This window comes from Cricetulus griseus, chromosome 5 (assembly GCF_003668045.3).
Source record: "Cricetulus griseus strain 17A/GY chromosome 5, alternate assembly CriGri-PICRH-1.0, whole genome shotgun sequence".
Taxonomy (NCBI): Eukaryota; Metazoa; Chordata; class Mammalia; order Rodentia; family Cricetidae; genus Cricetulus; species Cricetulus griseus.
Window position 1 is genome coordinate 40,933,346 of NC_048598.1, and position 21,036 is coordinate 40,954,381.

The window sequence follows — 21,036 nt, forward strand, 5'->3', positions numbered from 1 at the left end:
TAAGTGGTTGTGCTGGTCTCGATGCTTTTAACTATGTGTCAGGAGGATGAGGTGGAAGACACGCTTGTGGATGTCAGAAGATGCCTTGATCAGCTTAGATGCTCAAGGGGTGGGAGGTATGGGGTGGGGGATGGGGGTGGAAGGTCCTGGGTTGGTCCTGCCTTACCCTTTCTGAGGAGTGGATGGGGGTAGGTTGAGGGGGAGAGAGAGGAACTGTGGTTGGCATGTAAAATGAATTAAAAAGTTATATATATATATATATATATATAATATATATATATATAAAATTTTTAATTAGAAAAAATACCAAAAATGTCTTTCTCTATGTAGGTTTTTAAATAACTCTTTCTAATAATTGACTTTAAAATGGAAACTCTATGGAGCTATGCAAAAGAGATGTTTAATGGTCTCAGGCATACTGTTTGAGGTCTGTGGAACATTTGCCATCAAGCAAAAATAGCTTCGTTTCCATTGTGACTGTACTTAAGAAATCTGTTTTTGGATGCAATTACTCTTCTTTCTAAGCCTTGAGGGGAAAAAAATATTTAAAACCTGTGAAACTGCCTCAGATGCTTTTAAAGGATCCCATCAATAAGGTACCTTATACATAACAGATGGGAGTCTTGAGTAATACACAGAATCCCTTTTATAAATGATGTATGTGAACTAAATGCTTTACTACTTTATTTCCATAAAAACAGATTTTTAACTTAAGTTGTCACAACCTGGGACAGTTAGTGGTATGTGCTAAGTTTTCATTGAAAACAAAAGTATGCAACCAAACTTACATTGTTTCTATACTGAATGGTGATAAATTTTATATTTCCAATTATTTGTTGCTTCAGGTAAAAAAAAAATCATAATATTTTAGACCAGGGTAATACAATCAGTAATGTATACATAACCTCAGTGCGTTTAGATGCATCCAACCAACTCATCTCATACGTATTAAGTACCTTCTCTTTGAGAAACTGGTTTTATTTCAGCACTGAAAAACATCAAAAAACTTAAGTGAGAATGAGGTCGGTATGTTTGAAGAACTGGCAGACAGTAAAAGAAAAGAAAGAGGATGAGAAAAGGAATCAGAGAAAAATGTAAGCCACACCAGGTACCATAGAGATAATAAAACAAGGATTCTTCCTACCCATAGTGAAAATCAGAATTCCTTTCAGGTTTCAGCAGGAGAATGATATTATTTCCTCTGTGTTTCTGAAAAATTGAACTCTGTCATTGTCTTGGTCACAGTTACTATTGCTGTGATGAAACATCATGACCAAAACACATTGGGGAGGAAAGGATTTACGTGGCTTTTGCTTCCACATCACTGCACATCATCCAAGGAAGTCAGGACAGGAACTCAGACGGGTCAGGATCCTGGAGGCAGGAGCTGATGGAGAGGCTAAGCTTACTGGCTTCCTCATCAGAGCTTGCTCAAACTGCTTTCCTATAGAACCCGAGACCACAAGGTGGCACCACTACAAGGGGCTCATCCCTTCCCCAATCAATCCCTAATTAAGAAAATGCTCTACATCTGGATCTTATGCAACATTTTCTCAATTGATGTACCCTCCAGAGGACCCTAGCTTGTGTCCAGTGGACAGAAAGCTAGCCAGCACAGTCATGAGAATGGAAAGGGAAAGTAGGGATGGATGCAAGCTTAGAAGCAGAAAAATGTGGGGAAGACAGTCAGAAATCATATGACAGAACTCATTCCTGAATGTTAGCAGAGTGACAAGTTGGGGTTCTGCATATGTGTTGAAATCAGCACATTATGAGAGATTTCTGTTGGTGTTGGAGAAGGTGAAAACAAAGGAGGACTCAAATGCATGAGTCCAAAAGTCTGAGCAATGGAGCAGCTAAGGCAGCCATCAGTGAAAATGCTGGTGGCTTTGAGTGACAAGAGGAGCAATGCCAATGACCTGGCCTATCCAGTTTTACCTTCGTCAATCAGATATCAACAAGTTATCCAAGTAGAAATCAGAACAAGTTCACTGTTACTAGAATTTTGAAATAAATCTGGCTTTGAGACACTGAAAATCACCAGCATCTAAGTGGCACTTAAAGCCATGATACAGGATGAGATCCTCAAGGGTCTGAGTGCATAAAGAGACTAAAAGAGGACTAAGGACTGAGTCCCTAACAAGTCAGCATGAAGACACTGATGTTAAGGGGAACCCCCAACAACGGATGGAGAAAGAGCAAGTAGAGCGGTAGCTGGGTTGCTTCCAGAGTGATAGCCAAGTGAAGACACTCAAGTTCAGAACTGCCAGTGTGCCAAGCACAGTGCGTGATGAAGTTGACCATAGGACTCAACAAGGGAGACTCCAGAATTATAGGGAACTTTGGCCTTCATCCCATGTCCTCTGATAGTTTGGGTCTCTGATCATATTACCTAGAAGGCCCACTATGTTGTCAAGATGCCACGAGCCTTTGGGGTTCTTTGTCCTTTAGTACAGTGCAGAGCAGCAGACCCTGTGGTGTTTTCTCGGATCTTATGACATACTTGTTCTAGTTCTGTATACTATGGGGTTTATGTTTAAATGCATACATTTTGAATTACAGTATGCAAAATCCCACTTCATGGTTTATGCTAAAAAAAATGGAAATTTAAATTGCCATTAGGTAAACATGCTCCTTGGGAGACCCAGTGCTGGAATTTTGTGTAGGAGGTTGTAATCTATTAATGCTTGGAAAACTGTTTTGTTTATTTAGCTGGAGGACTCAGGCACCTATACATGTGTTGCCAACAATGCTGCTGGTGAAGATACACATACTGTAACGCTGACTGTTCACTCCCTCCCTACCTTTACTGAACTTCCTGGAGACCTGTCATTAAATAAAGGAGAACAGTTACGGTTAAGTTGTAAAGCCACTGGCATCCCATTGCCCAAACTAACATGGACCTTCAACAACAACATTATTCCAGGTTGGTGAATTAATTCTTCATATTTCAATGTGTGCATCGATTCAGCGGTGTGGCCCAGTCTCTGTGTCGTCTTGGAGGTCAATAAGGGATTACAGGTATAGAGTTGACTCTTTTTGTTCTGTAAAATGGCTGGGAGTTGTAGAATACCTGCAATTCCTACACTTGAGAGATGGAGGCAGGGAAATCGGGAGTTCAAGGTCAACTTCAACTACTTGGGGAGCTGGAGGTCAGCCTGTGCTGTAGAAGATCTCATCACTAAATAAAGCAAATAGAGCCAAAAACAAATAGATTCTGTAAAATCGTGTGTTTTTTTCTCAGTACAGACACACTGTTCATTCTGTTGAAAGGATAAGTGGATCTCAAAATGAGCCATTCTATTAAGTACAACTTTGGACAACACAACCCTCTCCCCAAAAGGAGACAGTATTGTACCTTAGGCATCTAACTTACTTCTGATGGACCCCCTGCATTGCTCATCAGTGGGTTAAGGGGCTGCTGCTAGCCACTTGCAAATTCACTTATCTCACAGAACACAGTGCTTCTCACTGGGTGAATAAACCTTTGAAAAGAAGAGGTTAATTTACACAACAAATACCTAGCCTGTGTCTTCTGGGTGTTAAGTTAGTGCCTAACCCCAGAGTACAAATACCTGGAAGACACATTTCTATTTACTTATGTGGGGGTTTTTTGAGATTATAATATAATTACATCATTTCTCACTCCCACCAAACCCTCCCTTATACCTCTTCCTGTTCTCTTTCAAATTTGTGGCTTTCTCTTCACCTTTGTTACATGTGTACACTTGTTTGATTTCATCGTGGAAGATGCTATCAATATTGAGTGCAAGGGTACTACCAGTAATGAGTGGTTGCCTTATCTTCAGAGTTCTGACTTGCATCTACCAAGTTCCTTGCTAGAGAAGCAGAAACAGCTTGAGATTTTTCTGTCATAATGAATTATGAATGGTTGAAATTCATCAACTATATCATCTCAGTAATAACATACTATACCTTAACAGAGAAAGACAATGTCTAAAAATCAGAACTCTTTCTACAGGCAAGTACCAATTCTGGTATTTACCTTTTAAACTAATTTTCCACCTAATGCAGTTGAATGAGTTCTTTAAAAATAAGTGAGAGAATGCATACAAAGTAGCCATACATAGTCAGGTGGCAGCTTATTTAGTATGGGTTGTTCTAAGATTAGCATGCTCAAATTAAGTTCCCATTCAAATATTATAGCTGCTTTGTAAATATTTACATCCTCAGCTTTATGATTTACGGGGAAGTTTAAGTTATTTTAGATTTGATCATGATGTTGTTATTACCTACCAGGGATATATTTTCATGATGTCCCTACAACCTGCCAAGTCAGTTGAGTTACAACTGAAAAGGTGTGCCCACCATTGATGTAAATTGTTTGGGAAGAAAACTGGTGGTGAGATAGATGGAATGGAAAATGCCATGTTTCTGAAGGAAAGGTTTCTGAAACTCGGAGCCATCTCGAGCACCCCTTAAGCAACAAGCTGAGATGAAAGGACCACTTTAAAATACTTCTGAGAGATGTTTGTTTTCATTCTCTTTTCCTGTTCCATGGGCTGTTTGGGTTCTTCAAATGAGTGACTATAGACATAGTAAATAACTCAAGGGAGACTCTGTGGTAAGGGCTCTCTTGTCCAGTTACGGTTCAATTGCTGACTTGCTCATAAATCTAACCTGAAAAATATTATGCTGCTGTGACATTTTCCTAGGTCACTGAGAGGCATCTGTGTTGTTTCCTAATCTGTTTCCTCAGCCCACTTTGACAGTGTCAATGGACACAGTGAACTTGTTATTGAAAAGGTGTCAACAGAGGACTCGGGCACTTACGTGTGTACAGCAGAGAACAGTGTTGGCTTTGTGAAAGCGATTGGATTTGTTTATGTGAAAGGTAGGCAAAAAGTGTTCCATGTTCCCTTTGTGATTTATTCATAATGAAAGTTTGTTTCCTTATTATGAAGTAATACAACATGACTGCAGTTTACTAGTCCAATGTCACAAACATGTATAGATTCATGAGAAAAGTAAAAATAAAAACTGAGTTTCAACTCAAAGGCAGAAAGGGGCTGGAGAGATGGATACAGGGATAGAGAGTTTGTGCTTCAAGCACAGAGTGTGAGTTCGGATGCCCAGAACCCGTGTAAAACACAAGCAGATGTGTCAGCCACCTACAAGCCCAGCACCCAGGAGACAGACAAGAGATCCAGAGGGAAGCTGGCTAGATAGTCTGTGTAGCTGGGGTTGGTGAGTTCCAGGTTAAGAAAAAGATTCTGCACCAACAAATAAAGTGGTAAGTGAATGAAGAAGACACATGACATCAGGTTTAGGCTAACACACACACACACACACACACACACACACACACAACCACAAGAGCACTTTTACACATATGTTCACATACACACTCGTGCACAACACACACAACGTAAGAAAAAGGTAAATAAGGAGGTCACTGACATGAAGTGGGTAATCCCCATATCTGGCAATATTGCTGAAACTGGCAATATTGCCTGGCAGTTAAAAACAGTGATGGTTGGAGAAACACCCATGACGTTTTAAGGTGGCTTTCCCCTCATTGCTAAGCTCTATGTCTACGTGGGTGAAAAGTCACACAGTAACTCAGCACCAGCTTTTCCTTCCCGCCTGACTTATGGTATTTCCCAGAACCTCCGGTCTTCAAAGGTGATTACCCCTCTAACTGGATTGAACCACTTGGCGGCAATGCAATCCTAAACTGCGAGGTGAGAGGAGACCCTGCCCCAACTATCCAATGGAGCCGAAAAGGGGCAGACATAGAAACTAGCCACAGAATCCGACAACTGGGTAATGGTTCCTTGGCCATCTATGGTACTGTGGTAAGTCTCACTGGAGTTGTTCACACTATCTACATTGCTATGCCTTGTTGTCAGTGCCCTTTGTAAATGGCAGAAATTTCTTCTACACTCCTCTGCAAATCGTGAAATCTAAGTTAGTGTATTCCTTCTTTTAATTTGTTTATTAAAATTAAATATTTTAAATGTATATTCTACCTGGCATATATGAGCATAAAATGTACCTATTAACAGTATAGCATGAGGTTTTCAATTTATGTACACTGTGAGGTGTTCTAATCAAATTGAACATTTATCAGATGTTATGATGGAGACCTTCAAAACCCTTTCTTCTAGCTTTTTGTTTTTATCTGCAATTACTGTGCAACTTATCTGTACCTTACTATGCAATAAAACACCAGAATCTTTCATGCTTCCTAACCATAATCAAGTACCCATTCATCATGGTTTTTCCATTATTCCCTCCTCCTCACGCCCCCAGCCAGCGTTATACTCTCAACTTGGCATATACCCTCTGTGAGTATGATCACACAGTATTTGTTTTTCTGTTTCCGATGTGTGTCACTTATCATAATGATCTCCAGTTCCATCTGTCTTGTCACAAATAACAAGATTCTAGCCTTTATTAAGAATGAACAGTGGCCAGGCATTGGTGGTGCACTCCTTTAATCCCAGCACTCTGGAGGCAGAGGCAGGTAGATCTCTGTGAGCTCGAGGCCAGCCTGGTCTCCAGAGCAAGTGCCAGGATAGGCTCCAAAGCTACACAGAGAAACCCTGTGTCTAAAAACCAAAAAAAAAAAAAAAAGAATGAACAGTGTTTCATTGGATGTATAACATTATCCAGCAACTAAATTCTTTTGAAACTATGAAACAATAATAATTGATACTGTTATTCTTTCAAATAAGTAATTATAGGCAATAAGATAATTTTTGTTGCTTTTTCCCTAATCATTAATTTATTATTTAATATTAGGAGATAAACTTTTCAAGTCTATTTTAGAACACGAAGATCAAAAATTTATAAGCATAAGTAAATTATAAGCTAAATTTCATCAGGAAACTAGTAAATATACAAGACTTTGATAGTGCTTTCTTATTCAGGAAAGGAGTATAAAGAGTGATTCATCTAAATATTTCTTAACTAGAATACAAACAATTCATTAACTCACACCTGATGAGCCCTTAAAGATGTTTTAATTCAAATAACAATTAAAATACATCATTACCTAATCCAGTGGGCCTTTCTTGGGCTTTATTTTCCTTATTTTTAAGTGTTAGCTGATGTTGGTTAATACTTCAGTTTTGAGATTTTTTTCCCTCATTTTAATTGATGTAATATTAAGTCTCGGTTTTCTTCATTGGTGCCTTTTCCTTTTACACAACTATTACTATTTCTCAAACTTCCAAGACTATTCAAATACCATTGTTAATGTTACTGCAAAGTCTTTTAATTATACAGCTTCATAGTTCTAAATACGTAGCCTCAGTCCTAAGACTTCCAAGTCCCATTTTCAGCTGCCTGCTGGAAACCCCCATATGTATAATATACTGAAACTTAAAGCTAAGCACATATATGGTATTGTAAATAAGTTAAATCATGTAGTACATGTTTTCTGGGTCATATATATATAACTTTATGAAAGTCTGTAATTTATTATTACAAGTAAATTCATTTTTCACTTTCCTTAATCTCAAACTCCCCAAGAATCCAGCTTTCAAAAACAACAGAAAGAACTTGATATTGGTTAATTTGTACTGGCTGGCTAAATGGATTTTAAGATGGCCATAATCATAAGATTTACATTTTTCTTTCATAATTTTAAAAAGGTAGTTATAAAATAATGCTATTTTTACTCTGATTTCCTGGGACTCAATGTTATATGAAAATTTTAATTTTGGAATTTCTTTTTTTGTTCCCCATTCCTCCTTTTCCTCTCATTTTTCAACCTATCTATGAGCTTGGACATAGGTGAAATTTTCTATTTCCATTAAAATGCTTTCCTAAGGCTGAAATTCCAAATGAACTATCACACTGAAAAGTGGCAAGCCCTGCAGACCCCTGTTCTTATAACACACTTATTCCCATAGAATGAAGATGCTGGCGACTATACGTGTGTAGCTGCCAACGAGGCCGGGGTGGTGGAGCGCAGCATGAGCCTGACTCTGCAAAGTAAGCTGTTCCTTCCATCTCCAACTAACACAACAGCAGCAATGTTGCCTACTGGGGAAGGACCATTTCCTTTAAGCTTGCAACATGTTCTTGAACAGTAACTTGCACAGTGTGTCTAGTTTCCTTTCCTGATGACAACAGAACAGTGGTCATGAGCCATAACAGCAGTATACTTCTGTAGAATCCTTTCCCGCTCTTATCTGACACCAACAGTTTACAGTCACAGTGCCCTGGTGGCAAAGCCTCTGACAACAGTTCTAGTGGCCAACCCTTTGACAACAGAGAGTGCCCTCTGTGGCTCACCAGACCCTTGTCCCACGCTTACAAAGCGGTCGTTTTATGTGCTTTTAACATATGTACTAAATATATTATTGGAGAAAAGGTCTATTTTCAATAAAAGGAAATATATGTATTGAAAAATAAAGAGTAATTTAAAGGAGCTCAGGAGGGCTTTCCGGTAGATTGGCAGTCTTCTTCCATGAAATAGCTGCGTATTCTAAGTGGGATTCTTTACTCTTCGTGGAGCCCCTCAGTAAATGCCATCAGCAAGCAGAGCTTCCAAAATGAGAGACACCCTGCAGGCTCTGCTGACTCAGGTCAAGAAAAAGGGTCATCAGATCAGCTAACATACAAATCCTGACCGTGGATCCTTTCAACTCCTAACATAAAAAGGCCAAAAATATTATTGACATTAAGATCAAAGCACAGAGCAGTGTTTTAATTCAGACAAAACATTTACATTTGATTGATGATGATGTAAATGTTGTGCTTTATTTGACCATGAAATATGTACACACAGAATTTTATATTTATATTACATTATAGCTTTATAGACATCAAAGATGTCTACAGTATCTGAATTAAGATTCTAAGTTTTCTTGGCCCTGGCATCACGAGCAGACAAGCTTATTTAGTAACTATTGGTAGTTAGTGTAAATGAATTTGCTTTATCAAATGGCATCAGTTTGAAAATGCATAAAGTTATCTGAATGAATATGAGGAAGTAAATAAAAGCAGAGGCCATTTCTGCATGGATGTGAACATTGAAAGGTGAATTTGTGTATGGTTCTACATGGTACATATGGTTCTATGTGGTACATACAGAATAGCAAGTGCCATGGGACAGTTGCTGAGACATCAGAGCTAAGGTGAGGAAGCAGCTTTTCTCAAAGACATGTCAGTAATATGTTATAAAACACTAGCATATAAGTATTACAAGAAAATATGTTTGCTTCCAGATTTGTTTTATACTTAGTAAGGCACACTAAAATAGACCACCATCATGCTGAAGAATCTAACACTCCTTCTCCTGTCACTGGGCACGTCCACCTGCTTCCAGTTCAGCCTCGCCATCACTGTGTGGTCATCCCATGGTGCTCCTTTTCCACAATGTTCTCTGCCCTCCACCCACTTGTTCAACTGCATAGGCAGCTGAGATTTCATGGGGGGAAGGAAAACACAGGTTTTAGCAAGCACTGAAAATTTTGTGAATTACCACCCCATTCCCTGGGTCAAGCGTCCTTCCTAGTCATGAAATGGCCAAGTCTATCTCCATGCTGTTCTCTCATCAAGACATCTCACCACATGAAGGGATCTTCTCCCTGCTGAAATGCTAAAATGATCATCCCCAGTTTTGTAAAAGGCAAAATATTTATACAATCTGAAGAGAAACTAGAGTGTCATCCCCAAATTTGAAAATGTGGTTCAAGAGCTTCCCCAGGAAAACCTCTCCTAAGTTAATTTTATAGGCAAGTAGAATGATACAGAGATAAACATCCCTCTAGCAGCTGCATTCAACTCCTTTTAATCTGATCCTCTCCAGGAACTTCACTTGGGTTTGCTGTTCCTGCCTCTCCCTCCTCCTGAAACTCCTTCCTTTCATTGCTAGGATTCCTGTTTCTTCTCTTGTGATTCCTCAGTGCTCAGTTCTTTGTATCGTTTGTAAACCAGCCTTTTGCCCATCTCTTGGTGCCCTCATATGCTTTCTGTGTCTCATTATCTTTTAACCATGCCACTTTCTCTTTTGAAGCAATCTCATCCAATTAGAAAGACAGATCCACTTTCCTTGCCAACATCTCAATTTTGAGATTTCTGTGTGGATACATCTGAATCTACCTTCCATCTAGGCCTGTTTATGTGAGTGTCTCACAGATACCTTAAGGTCAATGTCCTAAAAATAAAATAGTGGGAGTGATTTCACGCCAACTCCCCACTGCCTCCCATCAGATCTCATCTTCCATTTGTATGTTATTGAATTATCCAAGCACAAACCCTATTGCCCAACTCAAAACCCACATTCATCATTTCTTCTGTTTAGTCCATACTACTCAATATCAAAGTCCTATCATTCTTTTTAAAATAAAGTCACCACATCTTATAAGATAAAATATTAATATATCCCCTTAACAACTAAGAGCCACATTCTACTTTCCTTACAGGTCCTCCCATTATCACCCTTGAGCCAGTGGAAACTGTTGTGGATGCTGGTGGCAGAGTCATATTGGACTGTCAAGCAATGGGTGAACCTCAGCCAATCATCACATGGTCCCGCCAAGGGCATCCCATCCCCTTGGATAACAGACTTACCATGCTATCCAACAGCTCCTTGTACATCACTGCTGCTCGAAAGGAAGATACTTCTGAATATGAATGCGTTGCCCGAAACTTCATGGGCTCTGTCCTTGTCAGAGTGCCCGTCATAGTCCAAGGTAAGTGGGAAGCAGAACACAAGACAGCTCAGATACCTCGTCTCCTTCTAGCTTATCAACTAATGAGTTAAAACAACACATCTTGGAGTCTTCAAATACCATGCTAATCATTCATAATTCTAAAGTACATTTTCACCCAAAATTAAGCAAAAATTTTCAGAAAGTGATGTATATGATATATATATATATATATATATATATATATATATGGTAAAAAATATACAAGCTTTGTGTCTCTTATTTTCCCATAGCCATGACCACGTGTATCAGCAGAGGATTGGAGAGTGAATTTAATTGATAGTTATTCTCTTATTTCTAGATATTAACTTTACCCCCCAACGGAAAGCTTCTATAGCTGCTCCCCAGCAATCACACACAACTCTACACCCAGTATGTAACTTCAATGAAATTCGATGTTTTCACTTGTAAACCTGAGACAAAATGCAATGTTTTATTTGCAGTGCATGGTGGGTTTTCGCTGTGGTCTGCCTGGAGGTCCTGCAGTGTCACCTGTGGAAAAGGCATCCAAAAGAGGAGCCGACTGTGCAACAACCCACTTCCAGCCAATGGTGGGAGACCATGCCAAGGCTCAGATTCAGAAACACGACACTGTCAAAATAAGTTGTGTCCAGGTATACTTCTGCAAGTGTTCAATAGACTCAGATGCCTGCTTCCCGCCTTTGGGAATTTACCTGATGATGTGATGGTTTCACCTTCCTGTAGTGGATGGCCACTGGTCAGAATGGAGTTTCTGGGAAGAATGCACAAGAAGCTGTGGGCATGGCAACCAAACCAGGACCAGAACCTGCAGTAACCCATCAGCTCAGCACGGCGGGCGGCCATGTGAGGGGCCTGCAATAGAAATCATCATGTGTAACATTAGGCCCTGCCCAGGTGAGAACCCACCAGTGCCACCAGCCAAGCTCATGTACCTTATTTCCTATCCTGGAGTTAAGATCCTTTCTTCCTTCATTGTGAAAAGAGACTATGGCTTCTAGCTTCGGGAATATGCTTGCTGTCTGTGTTCTTTTCCTGCTCCATGAAGAACCTTGTGATGATATGACTGTGTTGCAGGAAAAAATATCTCCCTTCACAAAACAGGGAAGTAGTTCTGACTTGGTGTATTTTTAATCATGCACAGAAACTTAGTATATACTAACTCATAAATTTGAAGGATTCTGGGGACTTCAGGTGCCATCCAGTTGTTACAGATGGTTCTTCCTGCCATCTTGGTCCCACAGCCGCGTCAGCCCCAAATGAACCCTCGGAGACTTATGTTAATTAAGAAACTGTTGGCCGCTGGCTAGGGCTTCTTATTGGCTAGCTCTGTCTTAATTACTAACCCATAATTACTAATCTATGTGTTTCTACATGGTCTTATCTTACTGGAGAACACCTGACTCCCATCTCCTCTTCTTTGGCTCACATGATGACTCCACCTCTACCTACAGCTCCCAGAATTCTCTTCATCTCCTAGTCACTCCTATCTTCCTGCCTCATTGGCCACAGTGCTTTATTCATCAAACAATAAGAGAAACATATACAGAAGGACAACCCCATCATCTAGTCATCCTTTTCCAAGTGGGAAAATGAGCTGGGAGGGGTTAAATGTTTTCCAGTAAGGTTGCTAATGACAAGGGGTGTGCTTGCAGCTTTCTATTTACCATCTTGCCAATGAGCACTGTAGCAGATGCCTGGTTACTCCTATTGTTGCTGGTGTCATATTTCATGACTCTTTCAGATTCAAGTAACGGAGTCAAATAAACAGAGAATTCTTTTTGAATATAGTTCAATGCAAGGTTTAGTTGAATGCAAGGTTTGGGCCAATGCTTCCACTGGTGTGTTTTTTTCTCCGATCTTCACTGATCTTCTCTCTGACTTAATTCTCCATTAAATTCTTCCCATGTGTGGACAGAATGACCACAGGCAACTAGTGACTTGCAGTGTCCTTATAATCTCAGACCTCACAGGGAAAATTTTCCTCTCTCTGAGATTCATTTTAGCTTTTCAGACATAACTGTGTTTGAGTTTAATTTTGTCACATGTTTTTATCTTAACTGAACTAAATCTAGGAGGTGGGCACTCTGGTGGCAGTGTGGATGACATGCTCATGTAGGTAGTCAAAGGGGTACTTGGTGAAGAGATTCTTATTGTGAACCTCTTAGGAAAGACTATGTAGAAGAGAATAAGGACTAGTCAGAACTCATTCCTTCAATCTAGTCTGTACATGGTATTTATTATGTACTCCCATTTGAAGATATTTGAATTTCTAAGCACTTGACTGGATAGAATATGAAATATTCTATTGAATATGAGTAGACTATTAAGTAGAGAGTAATTTTTAACACTGATAAGTATACTGAATAAACTCAAAAGAGCTCAACTGAGAGAGAAAAATAAAAAAAAAAAAAAGATAAAGATCTCTCGAAAGGTGACAGTCAATGAATTTTGTATTGTATCTTGTTGTTGCGGGTAAGGATGCTCAGACACCCCTTGGGGGAGGGAGTAAGAAGACGCAGCACCAACGACTCAGGCACTAGGAATCAGTGAGTAGCAGAGCATGCTGCAGACTTGTTTAATCAGGAAGTTAGGCCTGCCTTTATACCGGCATCCAATGTCCCATTAGCTCAGGCGGCTGACTCTGCTGTGTTGTCCTTTCCTCATTGGTGTCTCTGAGTCAGGTGACTCTCCATCAACATCTCTGGGCATTGAGGCAGGCTTGGCAGCTTGGTTCAGGGAGGAAGTGCCTGCAGCATATACATGGGCTGGCCTGGGCAGAGCAACTGCGGCTTGGGTAGGCTGACTGCAGTTTTTCCTACATCTTGCTATGAATATGAAGAAAAAATATTAGAAAACAATGGGAATTTATAACTCATTCACTAACTAAGGCTGCATAGTTAGTAAAAGAAATTGAATATTTGAACCCAGGCTGTTGTGGTCCCCAAGCGTATTGTCGTGGATCTGGGATACTTTACCAGAAGCTTGGTTTTATTTCTATTGTATTTCAAAAACGAAGTACTGATCTGCGCATGGTGAAGCATGCCTATAATCTTCCCAAAATATAACCAGACAGGCAGACAAACAGAGCCCCCTGCCGTGAAGTCTTTAACATAAGTAAAAAAAAAAAAAGCCATGTGTTTGCTTTAGTCTCTTAAGTAATGACATTATTTTAAAGCAAAAATAAATATAAATACCAATAAATAAATAAATAAAAATACCTAATTAGAGAATTTGTATACCATTGTCAGCTTAGGAAGTTATGTAATGAAAGTCTGAAGAATGTTTGTAACTGTATTAAAATAAATGTCAGCCTTTCTCTCTATGCTTGTTAACGATTTGTTTACTATTATTTTGCCCACCATTTTATTGCTTTACTATTTGAGGGTGGGGGCTTTCCTTAGTTATTCCATGGTCTATAAACCAATTGAATTTAACTATTGTTTGGCATGCTGTTAGTAGTACCCTTGAGACAGACAATGAATGAGAGCCATGTCTCTTCTCAATGTGATGGTGCTTAGTGATGCTACCCTAATGGGTAGATGCCAACCATGGAGGCAGTAGGATGCCACAAAAACAAGCAGGTGCTACAATTTCCCAGTATAGTATGTATGTATGGTGATGCTTTATAACTAGATTAGCATTGTATCAGCCTTTCCCCCACTAGTGCTGGCATCCACTTGATTACTTCTTGCATCTGTTATTCATATATTTCTCATAAAATACTGATTTTTCTGTTGTATCTTGTACAGCTGTTATTACTTTTTATTGCAAAGAACTTTTGCTTATTATTTTTATTGACTTATATCAATACGGACCCATTATTTGGTAGTGTAATGACTCAAGTATAATTCAGGGGTTTTATAATACACCATTAATTCATCTTTGTTATGCCCAAAATACCATGGATTTGGTTTCAGAAGATTCAGTGCACCCTAAGTATTGAAATTTAATACACAGAAGCCAAGCTGCTGTCCCTGAACTGCACAGCCCACAAGGGCAGAGTACCCTCAGGCCCCAGGTCTTCTCTAGAGTGGCTACTACTAGCCCAGGGCTAGGCTGCTTTTCACAGAGCTTCCACCTATTACAACAAATGCACTTACTGTATTTTGAATTCTTCTTTATCAATTCCTCTCTCTTTTGTGTTTTCTTTGTAAATTGGTTTGACTACTTAGGAGATTTCTGTAATCTTCCAAACATCATGATTTTGTATGCTTTCTCCGGTTTACATTATCTTTCTTCATCTTTCTTCTTTAAGTTTTCAATTCTACTCCATCTTATGTCATAAAAGTCAATCTTGGTTAGGGTCTATTTGTGAATTAAATATTAAAAGTCAAAACATGTTCAAAGGGAGTTTCAAACCTGTATTTTTGTAGAGTGGAAAGAAGACAGGCATTACATAAATAAATGCCAGTCAACCCCAGCCTCTGTTAATAATTCATCTTTAGGTTGCCAGAGGTTTGTGTTTTGGCATTGAACATCCTTGAAATTAGACTGTATTGGCCTGGAGAGATGGCTCAGCAGCTAAGAGCACTGACTGCTCTTTCAGAGGTCCTGAATTCAATTCCCAGCAACCACATGGTGGCTTGCAATCACCTGTAACGAGAGCTGATGCCATCTCGATGTATACATACTAAATAAACAAATCTTTTTTAAAAAAGAAATTAGACAGTATTAAAGTCACTGGGCCTGCAAAATGTCTAAAATGATACAGTCAATATGTGAAGACTGTGAACATTACAGTCTCAGTATGGTTGTTTCAAATGCTCCCTCCCAGCTTCTTAGGGTTAGTCAAACATTGTCTTAGAGCAAACTCTTGTTGGGTACACTGTAAGTTCATGAGATTGTGTTTACTTCTGTCCACAAAGCAAGAGATTCAATTAACTTTGAGAAAATGCAAGATACTTCAATATTTCCTTTAAAATAAGAAAAATGATAATATCATTGATTGATTTTAATATTGCAGTTTCTTAGAAGTTATGATGAGAATACTTAGATCCAAATCTTAACACCACTTTTGGTTTGTAGCTTGGTAAAACTAGTGACCAAAGAAATATATTTTATGAGCCCTGTATCTAGAAAGCTCTTTGAGGAAAAGATGGCCTGATACTGACTCTTGCATAAGGGAAGCCACAGCGCTGATTCTCAGCCCAAGCACCTGGTAGGAAGTGATGGGCTGTTCCAGTCCTGATGCTGTAATGTGTTAGCTACCAAAAGGAAGTCTTTAATTGCGCTCCTTGGAAACTACTGGTCAGTTTTGCTTCTGTTGTTTAGCAAGTCGGTGAGTGTGTTATTCAGAATTTCTAATTCATGAACATTATGTAATGGAGAAAACTGTTCAAAGACTTAAACCTGCACAAACCACCCCGTTGTCAAATCCAAGAACATGCCTAAGTGGGAAGCCAGGCCACGTTGAGGGATGCACTCTTACAGTCTTGGGTCCAGTGTATCTTGATCTGTTAGACAGACTTGATTAGAAGGTTCTGGCCTCTGCCACTATCCCAAGAGTACCAATGCTTAATTAGCTAGGGCTTGAACACTCAGGTTCTGTTTACATATGGCTGCTTGGTTAAATTTAATTTTAATAAAAATAGCCTCCTTTGAACAATTGTAAGCATTTATTTTGGCACCCGTTTGGCCTTCTGAATGTCAAGGAACACAATTCCCTCTGAAAACCAAACATGCAAAAAGGAGAACACATTAGTTATATTTCTTTTGGTTCAATTTTAGTTATTTTAGATTGTGGGATTTTTTAACTAACTATGGAGTTAATTTATTTGCCTAATTTCGTTTTTTTAAATAAATGTGGTCCTGTGGCTTGAAACTGCTTCTGTTGTTTGTAGTTCATGGAGTGTGGAGTGTTTGGCAGCCCTGGGGTGCATGCAGCAAGAGTTGTGGAAAAGGCAGTCAGACAAGAACAAGACTTTGCAACAACCCACCACCATCATTTGGTGGGGCCTACTGCAGTGGAGTAGAAACCCAGATGCAAGTCTGTAATGAGAGACACTGTCCAGGTGAGACAAGTAAAGCTAACACACTAATAACATCTACCACTCATCCAACAATGCCATTCACCCAAACTAGCCAAGGTTTGACTGGTTATATATTTTTTAATTTATTTTTATTTGTGTGTGTGTGTATGTGTGTGTGTGTGTGTGTGTGTGTGTGTGTGTGTGTGTGTGAGTGTGGTGTACCACGTGTGTGGTTACCTGTAAAAGTCCAAAGAAGGGGCCAGATGTGCTGCAGTCACAGGCAGTTGAGAGTCACCCAACATGGGTGCTGAGAACCAAACTCAGGTTCTCTGGGAGAGCTGCATGCACTTAACATCTTTGATTATTTTTTAAGATGATCATTTTAAGGTAGTAACTAAGCACATATGGTTTTCTGTTAACACAGTTGACGGCAAGTGGGCAAGTTGGGCCAGTTGGAGTGCCTGTACTGTATCCTGTGGAGGAGGTGCCAGGAAGAGAACCAGGGACTGTTCTGACCCAGTGCCACAGCATGGAGGAAGCAAATGTGAAGGGAGCGATGTCCAGAGTGACTTTTGCAATAGTGACCCTTGTCCAAGTGAGTATTGGAAAGAGTGAGTCGTCGGTGTCACTTCCTTAAAGCTTTGTCACGGCTCCAAACCTTAATGTTATAGTATTTTAATTGCTTGTTCTTTGACCTTTAATTTAGGATGCCAAAGTGCTGTTTCGGTTTAGTGTTTTCTGAATGTTAGTCTCTGCTCACCAAGAATGGAGACTGTGTCTCCTATATTACCTCTAGCTCATGGGATAAATAGAATATCAGAGCAGTTGAAGGGAATCCTATCTCTATTAGAATGGAAATTTGCTGGTTGGAAAGTTATCCATGTAGTGATTTGTTGTATTTCTGCTTATTTCTTAAAGGGTTTTGCTTGATTTGGGGATGGATATCATAGCTTCTTTTACTCCTCATTTTTAGAGCTCTGTTTCACATCAAATTATTTCATGTTGTAGCCCATGGTAACTGGAGCCCTTGGAGTGGCTGGGGAACATGCAGCCGGACTTGCAACGGAGGGCAGATGCGAAGGTACCGCACGTGTGACAACCCACGTCCCTCCAATGGAGGAAGAGCCTGTGGGGGACCAGATACCCAGATCCAGAGGTGCAACACCGACATGTGTCCTGGTGAGTGTCTTAATTTCAGTCTGTGGGATGAGTGGAGCATTTACTTAGTGATCATTGCTACAGCCCTGTCCCTTGCATATCAGGAGTGTCGTAAGTGAAGATTTCAAAACTGATTCATTAATATTGAACATTTCATTCTTGTTCACAGTGGATGGAAGTTGGGGAACGTGGCATAGTTGGAGCCACTGTTCTGTGTCTTGTGGAGGAGGTGAAAGGGTGCGGAAGCGGCTATGTGACAATCCGGTGCCATCTAAAAGTGGCCGTTCTTGTCCAGGAGATGCCACTCAGGTCTCCAGATGCAATACGCAGGCATGTCCGGGTAAGGAAGTAAGCTGTGCTTTGGCAGGACCATGGTGCTAGCACAAATGTAGAGTTCCTGCAAATCAGAGAAAGGTACCATTTGGACCCCAAATGAATAAATAGTGCCAGCTCTGAAAAAGAGAGACATAAATAAATGTGTCCCCCCCCCATAACAGTTTTTACAGCTGAGTTTTGCCCTCTGTTTGCTCCTTTGGGGCTTCTTTGTTTCAGAGGATATATTTCTAAAGATTACAGGGAGACCAACATTGACAGCTCCATATGGCTGATGGGAAGATACTACTGGACCTTACAAAGCTTTAACGTTTATTTCTTCAGAAATAAAATGTCCCTGAAAAATCATGAAGGCCCCATTTGACAAAGTGTGAATGACTTAGTTGAGTGGTTTTTAAATATAAGTAGACAAACCAAAAAGCCAAGTATCTACCACTCAACTGCTCAGCAAACATGCTCTATCTATGCACAAATGGTCATGGAGGGTTTTGAGACTCCTTCTGAAGCAAAAGAACAGCTCTGGCTTCAGATGACCTGTTTCATCATCCAGGTAGATGGACAGCCTGAGTCACAGTGTCCAACAAGATTTCAAGGAGCCCTACCAGATAGCCCGATTGAGGAAAGATCTGTTTGGTGATGGGGCGGAAGCTATTCAGTTAAAATAGAAGCTACACTTGTCAGCAATTATTCCGAAAATTGAATTAGCAATCTTGCCCTGCCCCCACCCCCACACCAGTCTCTCTTTCTCCTGCTTAAGACCAAGGAATGAGGGACTTTTCATATTTTACTTTAATCAAATTGTTTGGTATGAATTTTACAATGATGTCAAAATTATATTTCTCATTTTTCTCAAGTTAATTATTGTCTAATAGATATATACAGCAATGAATGCTACAGCTATAGCTCAACTGCTGAGACCCCCATCTCCAAAGGAACTGATGCATGCATACACATACATGCATACATACATGTGCGTGCACATGTGTGAGTGTGTAGGAACACATGTACACACACATACACACACACACACACACACACACACACACACACACACATATACACACAGTGATCTAGACTGGACAATATACCACGTTATTCTGGCAGTGACCTGCAACAAGAATTAGATGTTATTTTGTTGGGGAGATCTTTCCCTGTTTTAAAGAAGGAAAGAATAGATAGAACGCAGGTTTATATTATTAGCAATAATGGCTAGCTCTACAGTTGATTAATTTAATTAATTAATTAATTAATTTCACCTCTGTAACTTTGTAGCTTTGACCAGTATGTCTCCGAGAGTCTGCCCTCACCCTTTGCTACTGGGGACCTCTGTCCTACTGTGTCTATTTCCATGTTGTTTTTCTACATTCTCCATAATTGTACGGGATTCTTCAATGCAAAGAAAATAGAGTTTAAGTATTGTCACTACAAAAAACCGTAGGTATATGAGGTGACAAATATGCTAATTAGCTCATTTCATCTTTCCCCCTTAATGTACACACATTTTGAAACAGCACATTATCCACAATAAACATAAACAATTTTTTTTTTTTTTGGTTTTTCGAGACAGGGTTTCTCTGTGGCTTTGGAGGCTGTCCTGGAACTAGCTCTTGTAGACCAGGCTGGTCTCGAACTCACAGAGATCTGCCTACCTCTGCCTCCCGAGTGCTGGGATTAAAGGCGTGCACCATCACCGCCCGGCAAACATAAACAATTTTAAAGTATTGATTTTAAGTGAATAAATGCCTCCGCTCCAAAACACATTTTGAAGCAAGAAGATAATGTATTCAGCCCTCTCCCTCTAGACCTGCAATGATGGTAGAGCTACACTATTTCTCTGAACTTTGTTTGCCCAGTCTGCAAACTGTGTCTATTTAAAGCTATTAAAGAAGGCATTCTAATACGGTTGATAGGCTCAAAAGAGTTAATAATGCATATGCAGTGTTTACTGCCACACACGACTTTCTCTGTAAACTCACTGTAGTCATGGTTTCATCACCATCGACAAACACATGCTTTATTTGGACTGTGAGAATGGATATACTGTATTCTTTGGCTTAAGAAATAGTACTATGATGTTCACAGATCAGAAGAATACTAGATTTATGGGGATAATGGGTGTTATGTGAAAGTGGAATGTTTTAAAGCCTATTAATTTTGCTTTCAAACTTGGATGCCCTAGGACTCTTTTGATGTCTGAGAAAAGATTTGTAGCATCTCTGAGTGCTGGCTTTCCTTTCCCTCATGTAATGTTGATGAAATTGCTTCCTTATCCAGGAATGATTTTTTTTCCTTCCCCCAATAGGTGGACCCCTTCGAGCCAGAGGGAGTGTTATTGGGAATATTAATGATGTTGAGTTTGGAATTGCTTTCCTCGATGCCACAATAACAGATAGCCCCAGCACTGATACAAGAATAATACAGGCCAAGATTACCAATGTGCCTCGAAGTCTTGGTGAGTCACTTTATGAAAATTTTGAGAAACTTATTTATTACATTTAATTAATGAATTAGTTGTTATTTGTGTGTGCGCATTCATGTGTGTACCGTGGTATGTATGTATATACATGAAGGTGAGAGGGCAGCTTATGGGAATTGGGTCTCTCCTCCCACCATGTGGATCCCAGAAACTGAACTCAGGACATGAAGCTTAGCAGCAAGCACCTCAATCCACTGAGCCATCTCACCTACCCTCATAAACTTCTTTTTTAAAACATATACAACTCAGCCAGGCGTTGGTGGCACACACTTTAATCCCAGCACTCGGGAGGCAGAGGCAGGCAGATCTCTGTAAGTTTGAGGACAGACTGGTCTCCAGATCGAGTGCCAGGATAGGCTCCAAAGCTACATAGAGAAACCCTGTCTCGAAAAACCAAAAAAAAAAAAAAAAAAAAAAAAAAAAAAAA

General features: G+C 39.8%; 1 protein-coding gene across 1 annotated transcript in view; it reads left to right on the top strand.

Annotated features, from left to right (window-relative positions):
- Positions 1 to 21,036, top strand: part of Hmcn1 (hemicentin 1) — a 439,469-nt gene that overhangs the window by 380,019 nt on the left and 38,414 nt on the right. The window contains exons 83-94 of the mRNA XM_027417405.2: positions 2,713 to 2,926; positions 4,721 to 4,855; positions 5,629 to 5,819; positions 7,884 to 7,965; positions 10,404 to 10,673; positions 11,135 to 11,305; positions 11,397 to 11,567; positions 16,514 to 16,684; positions 17,067 to 17,237; positions 17,651 to 17,821; positions 17,970 to 18,140; positions 20,436 to 20,585. Of these exons, the coding sequence (XP_027273206.1) occupies positions 2,713 to 2,926; positions 4,721 to 4,855; positions 5,629 to 5,819; positions 7,884 to 7,965; positions 10,404 to 10,673; positions 11,135 to 11,305; positions 11,397 to 11,567; positions 16,514 to 16,684; positions 17,067 to 17,237; positions 17,651 to 17,821; positions 17,970 to 18,140; positions 20,436 to 20,585 (2,068 nt within the window). The remainder of the gene's footprint in view (positions 1 to 2,712; positions 2,927 to 4,720; positions 4,856 to 5,628; positions 5,820 to 7,883; positions 7,966 to 10,403; positions 10,674 to 11,134; positions 11,306 to 11,396; positions 11,568 to 16,513; positions 16,685 to 17,066; positions 17,238 to 17,650; positions 17,822 to 17,969; positions 18,141 to 20,435; positions 20,586 to 21,036) is intronic.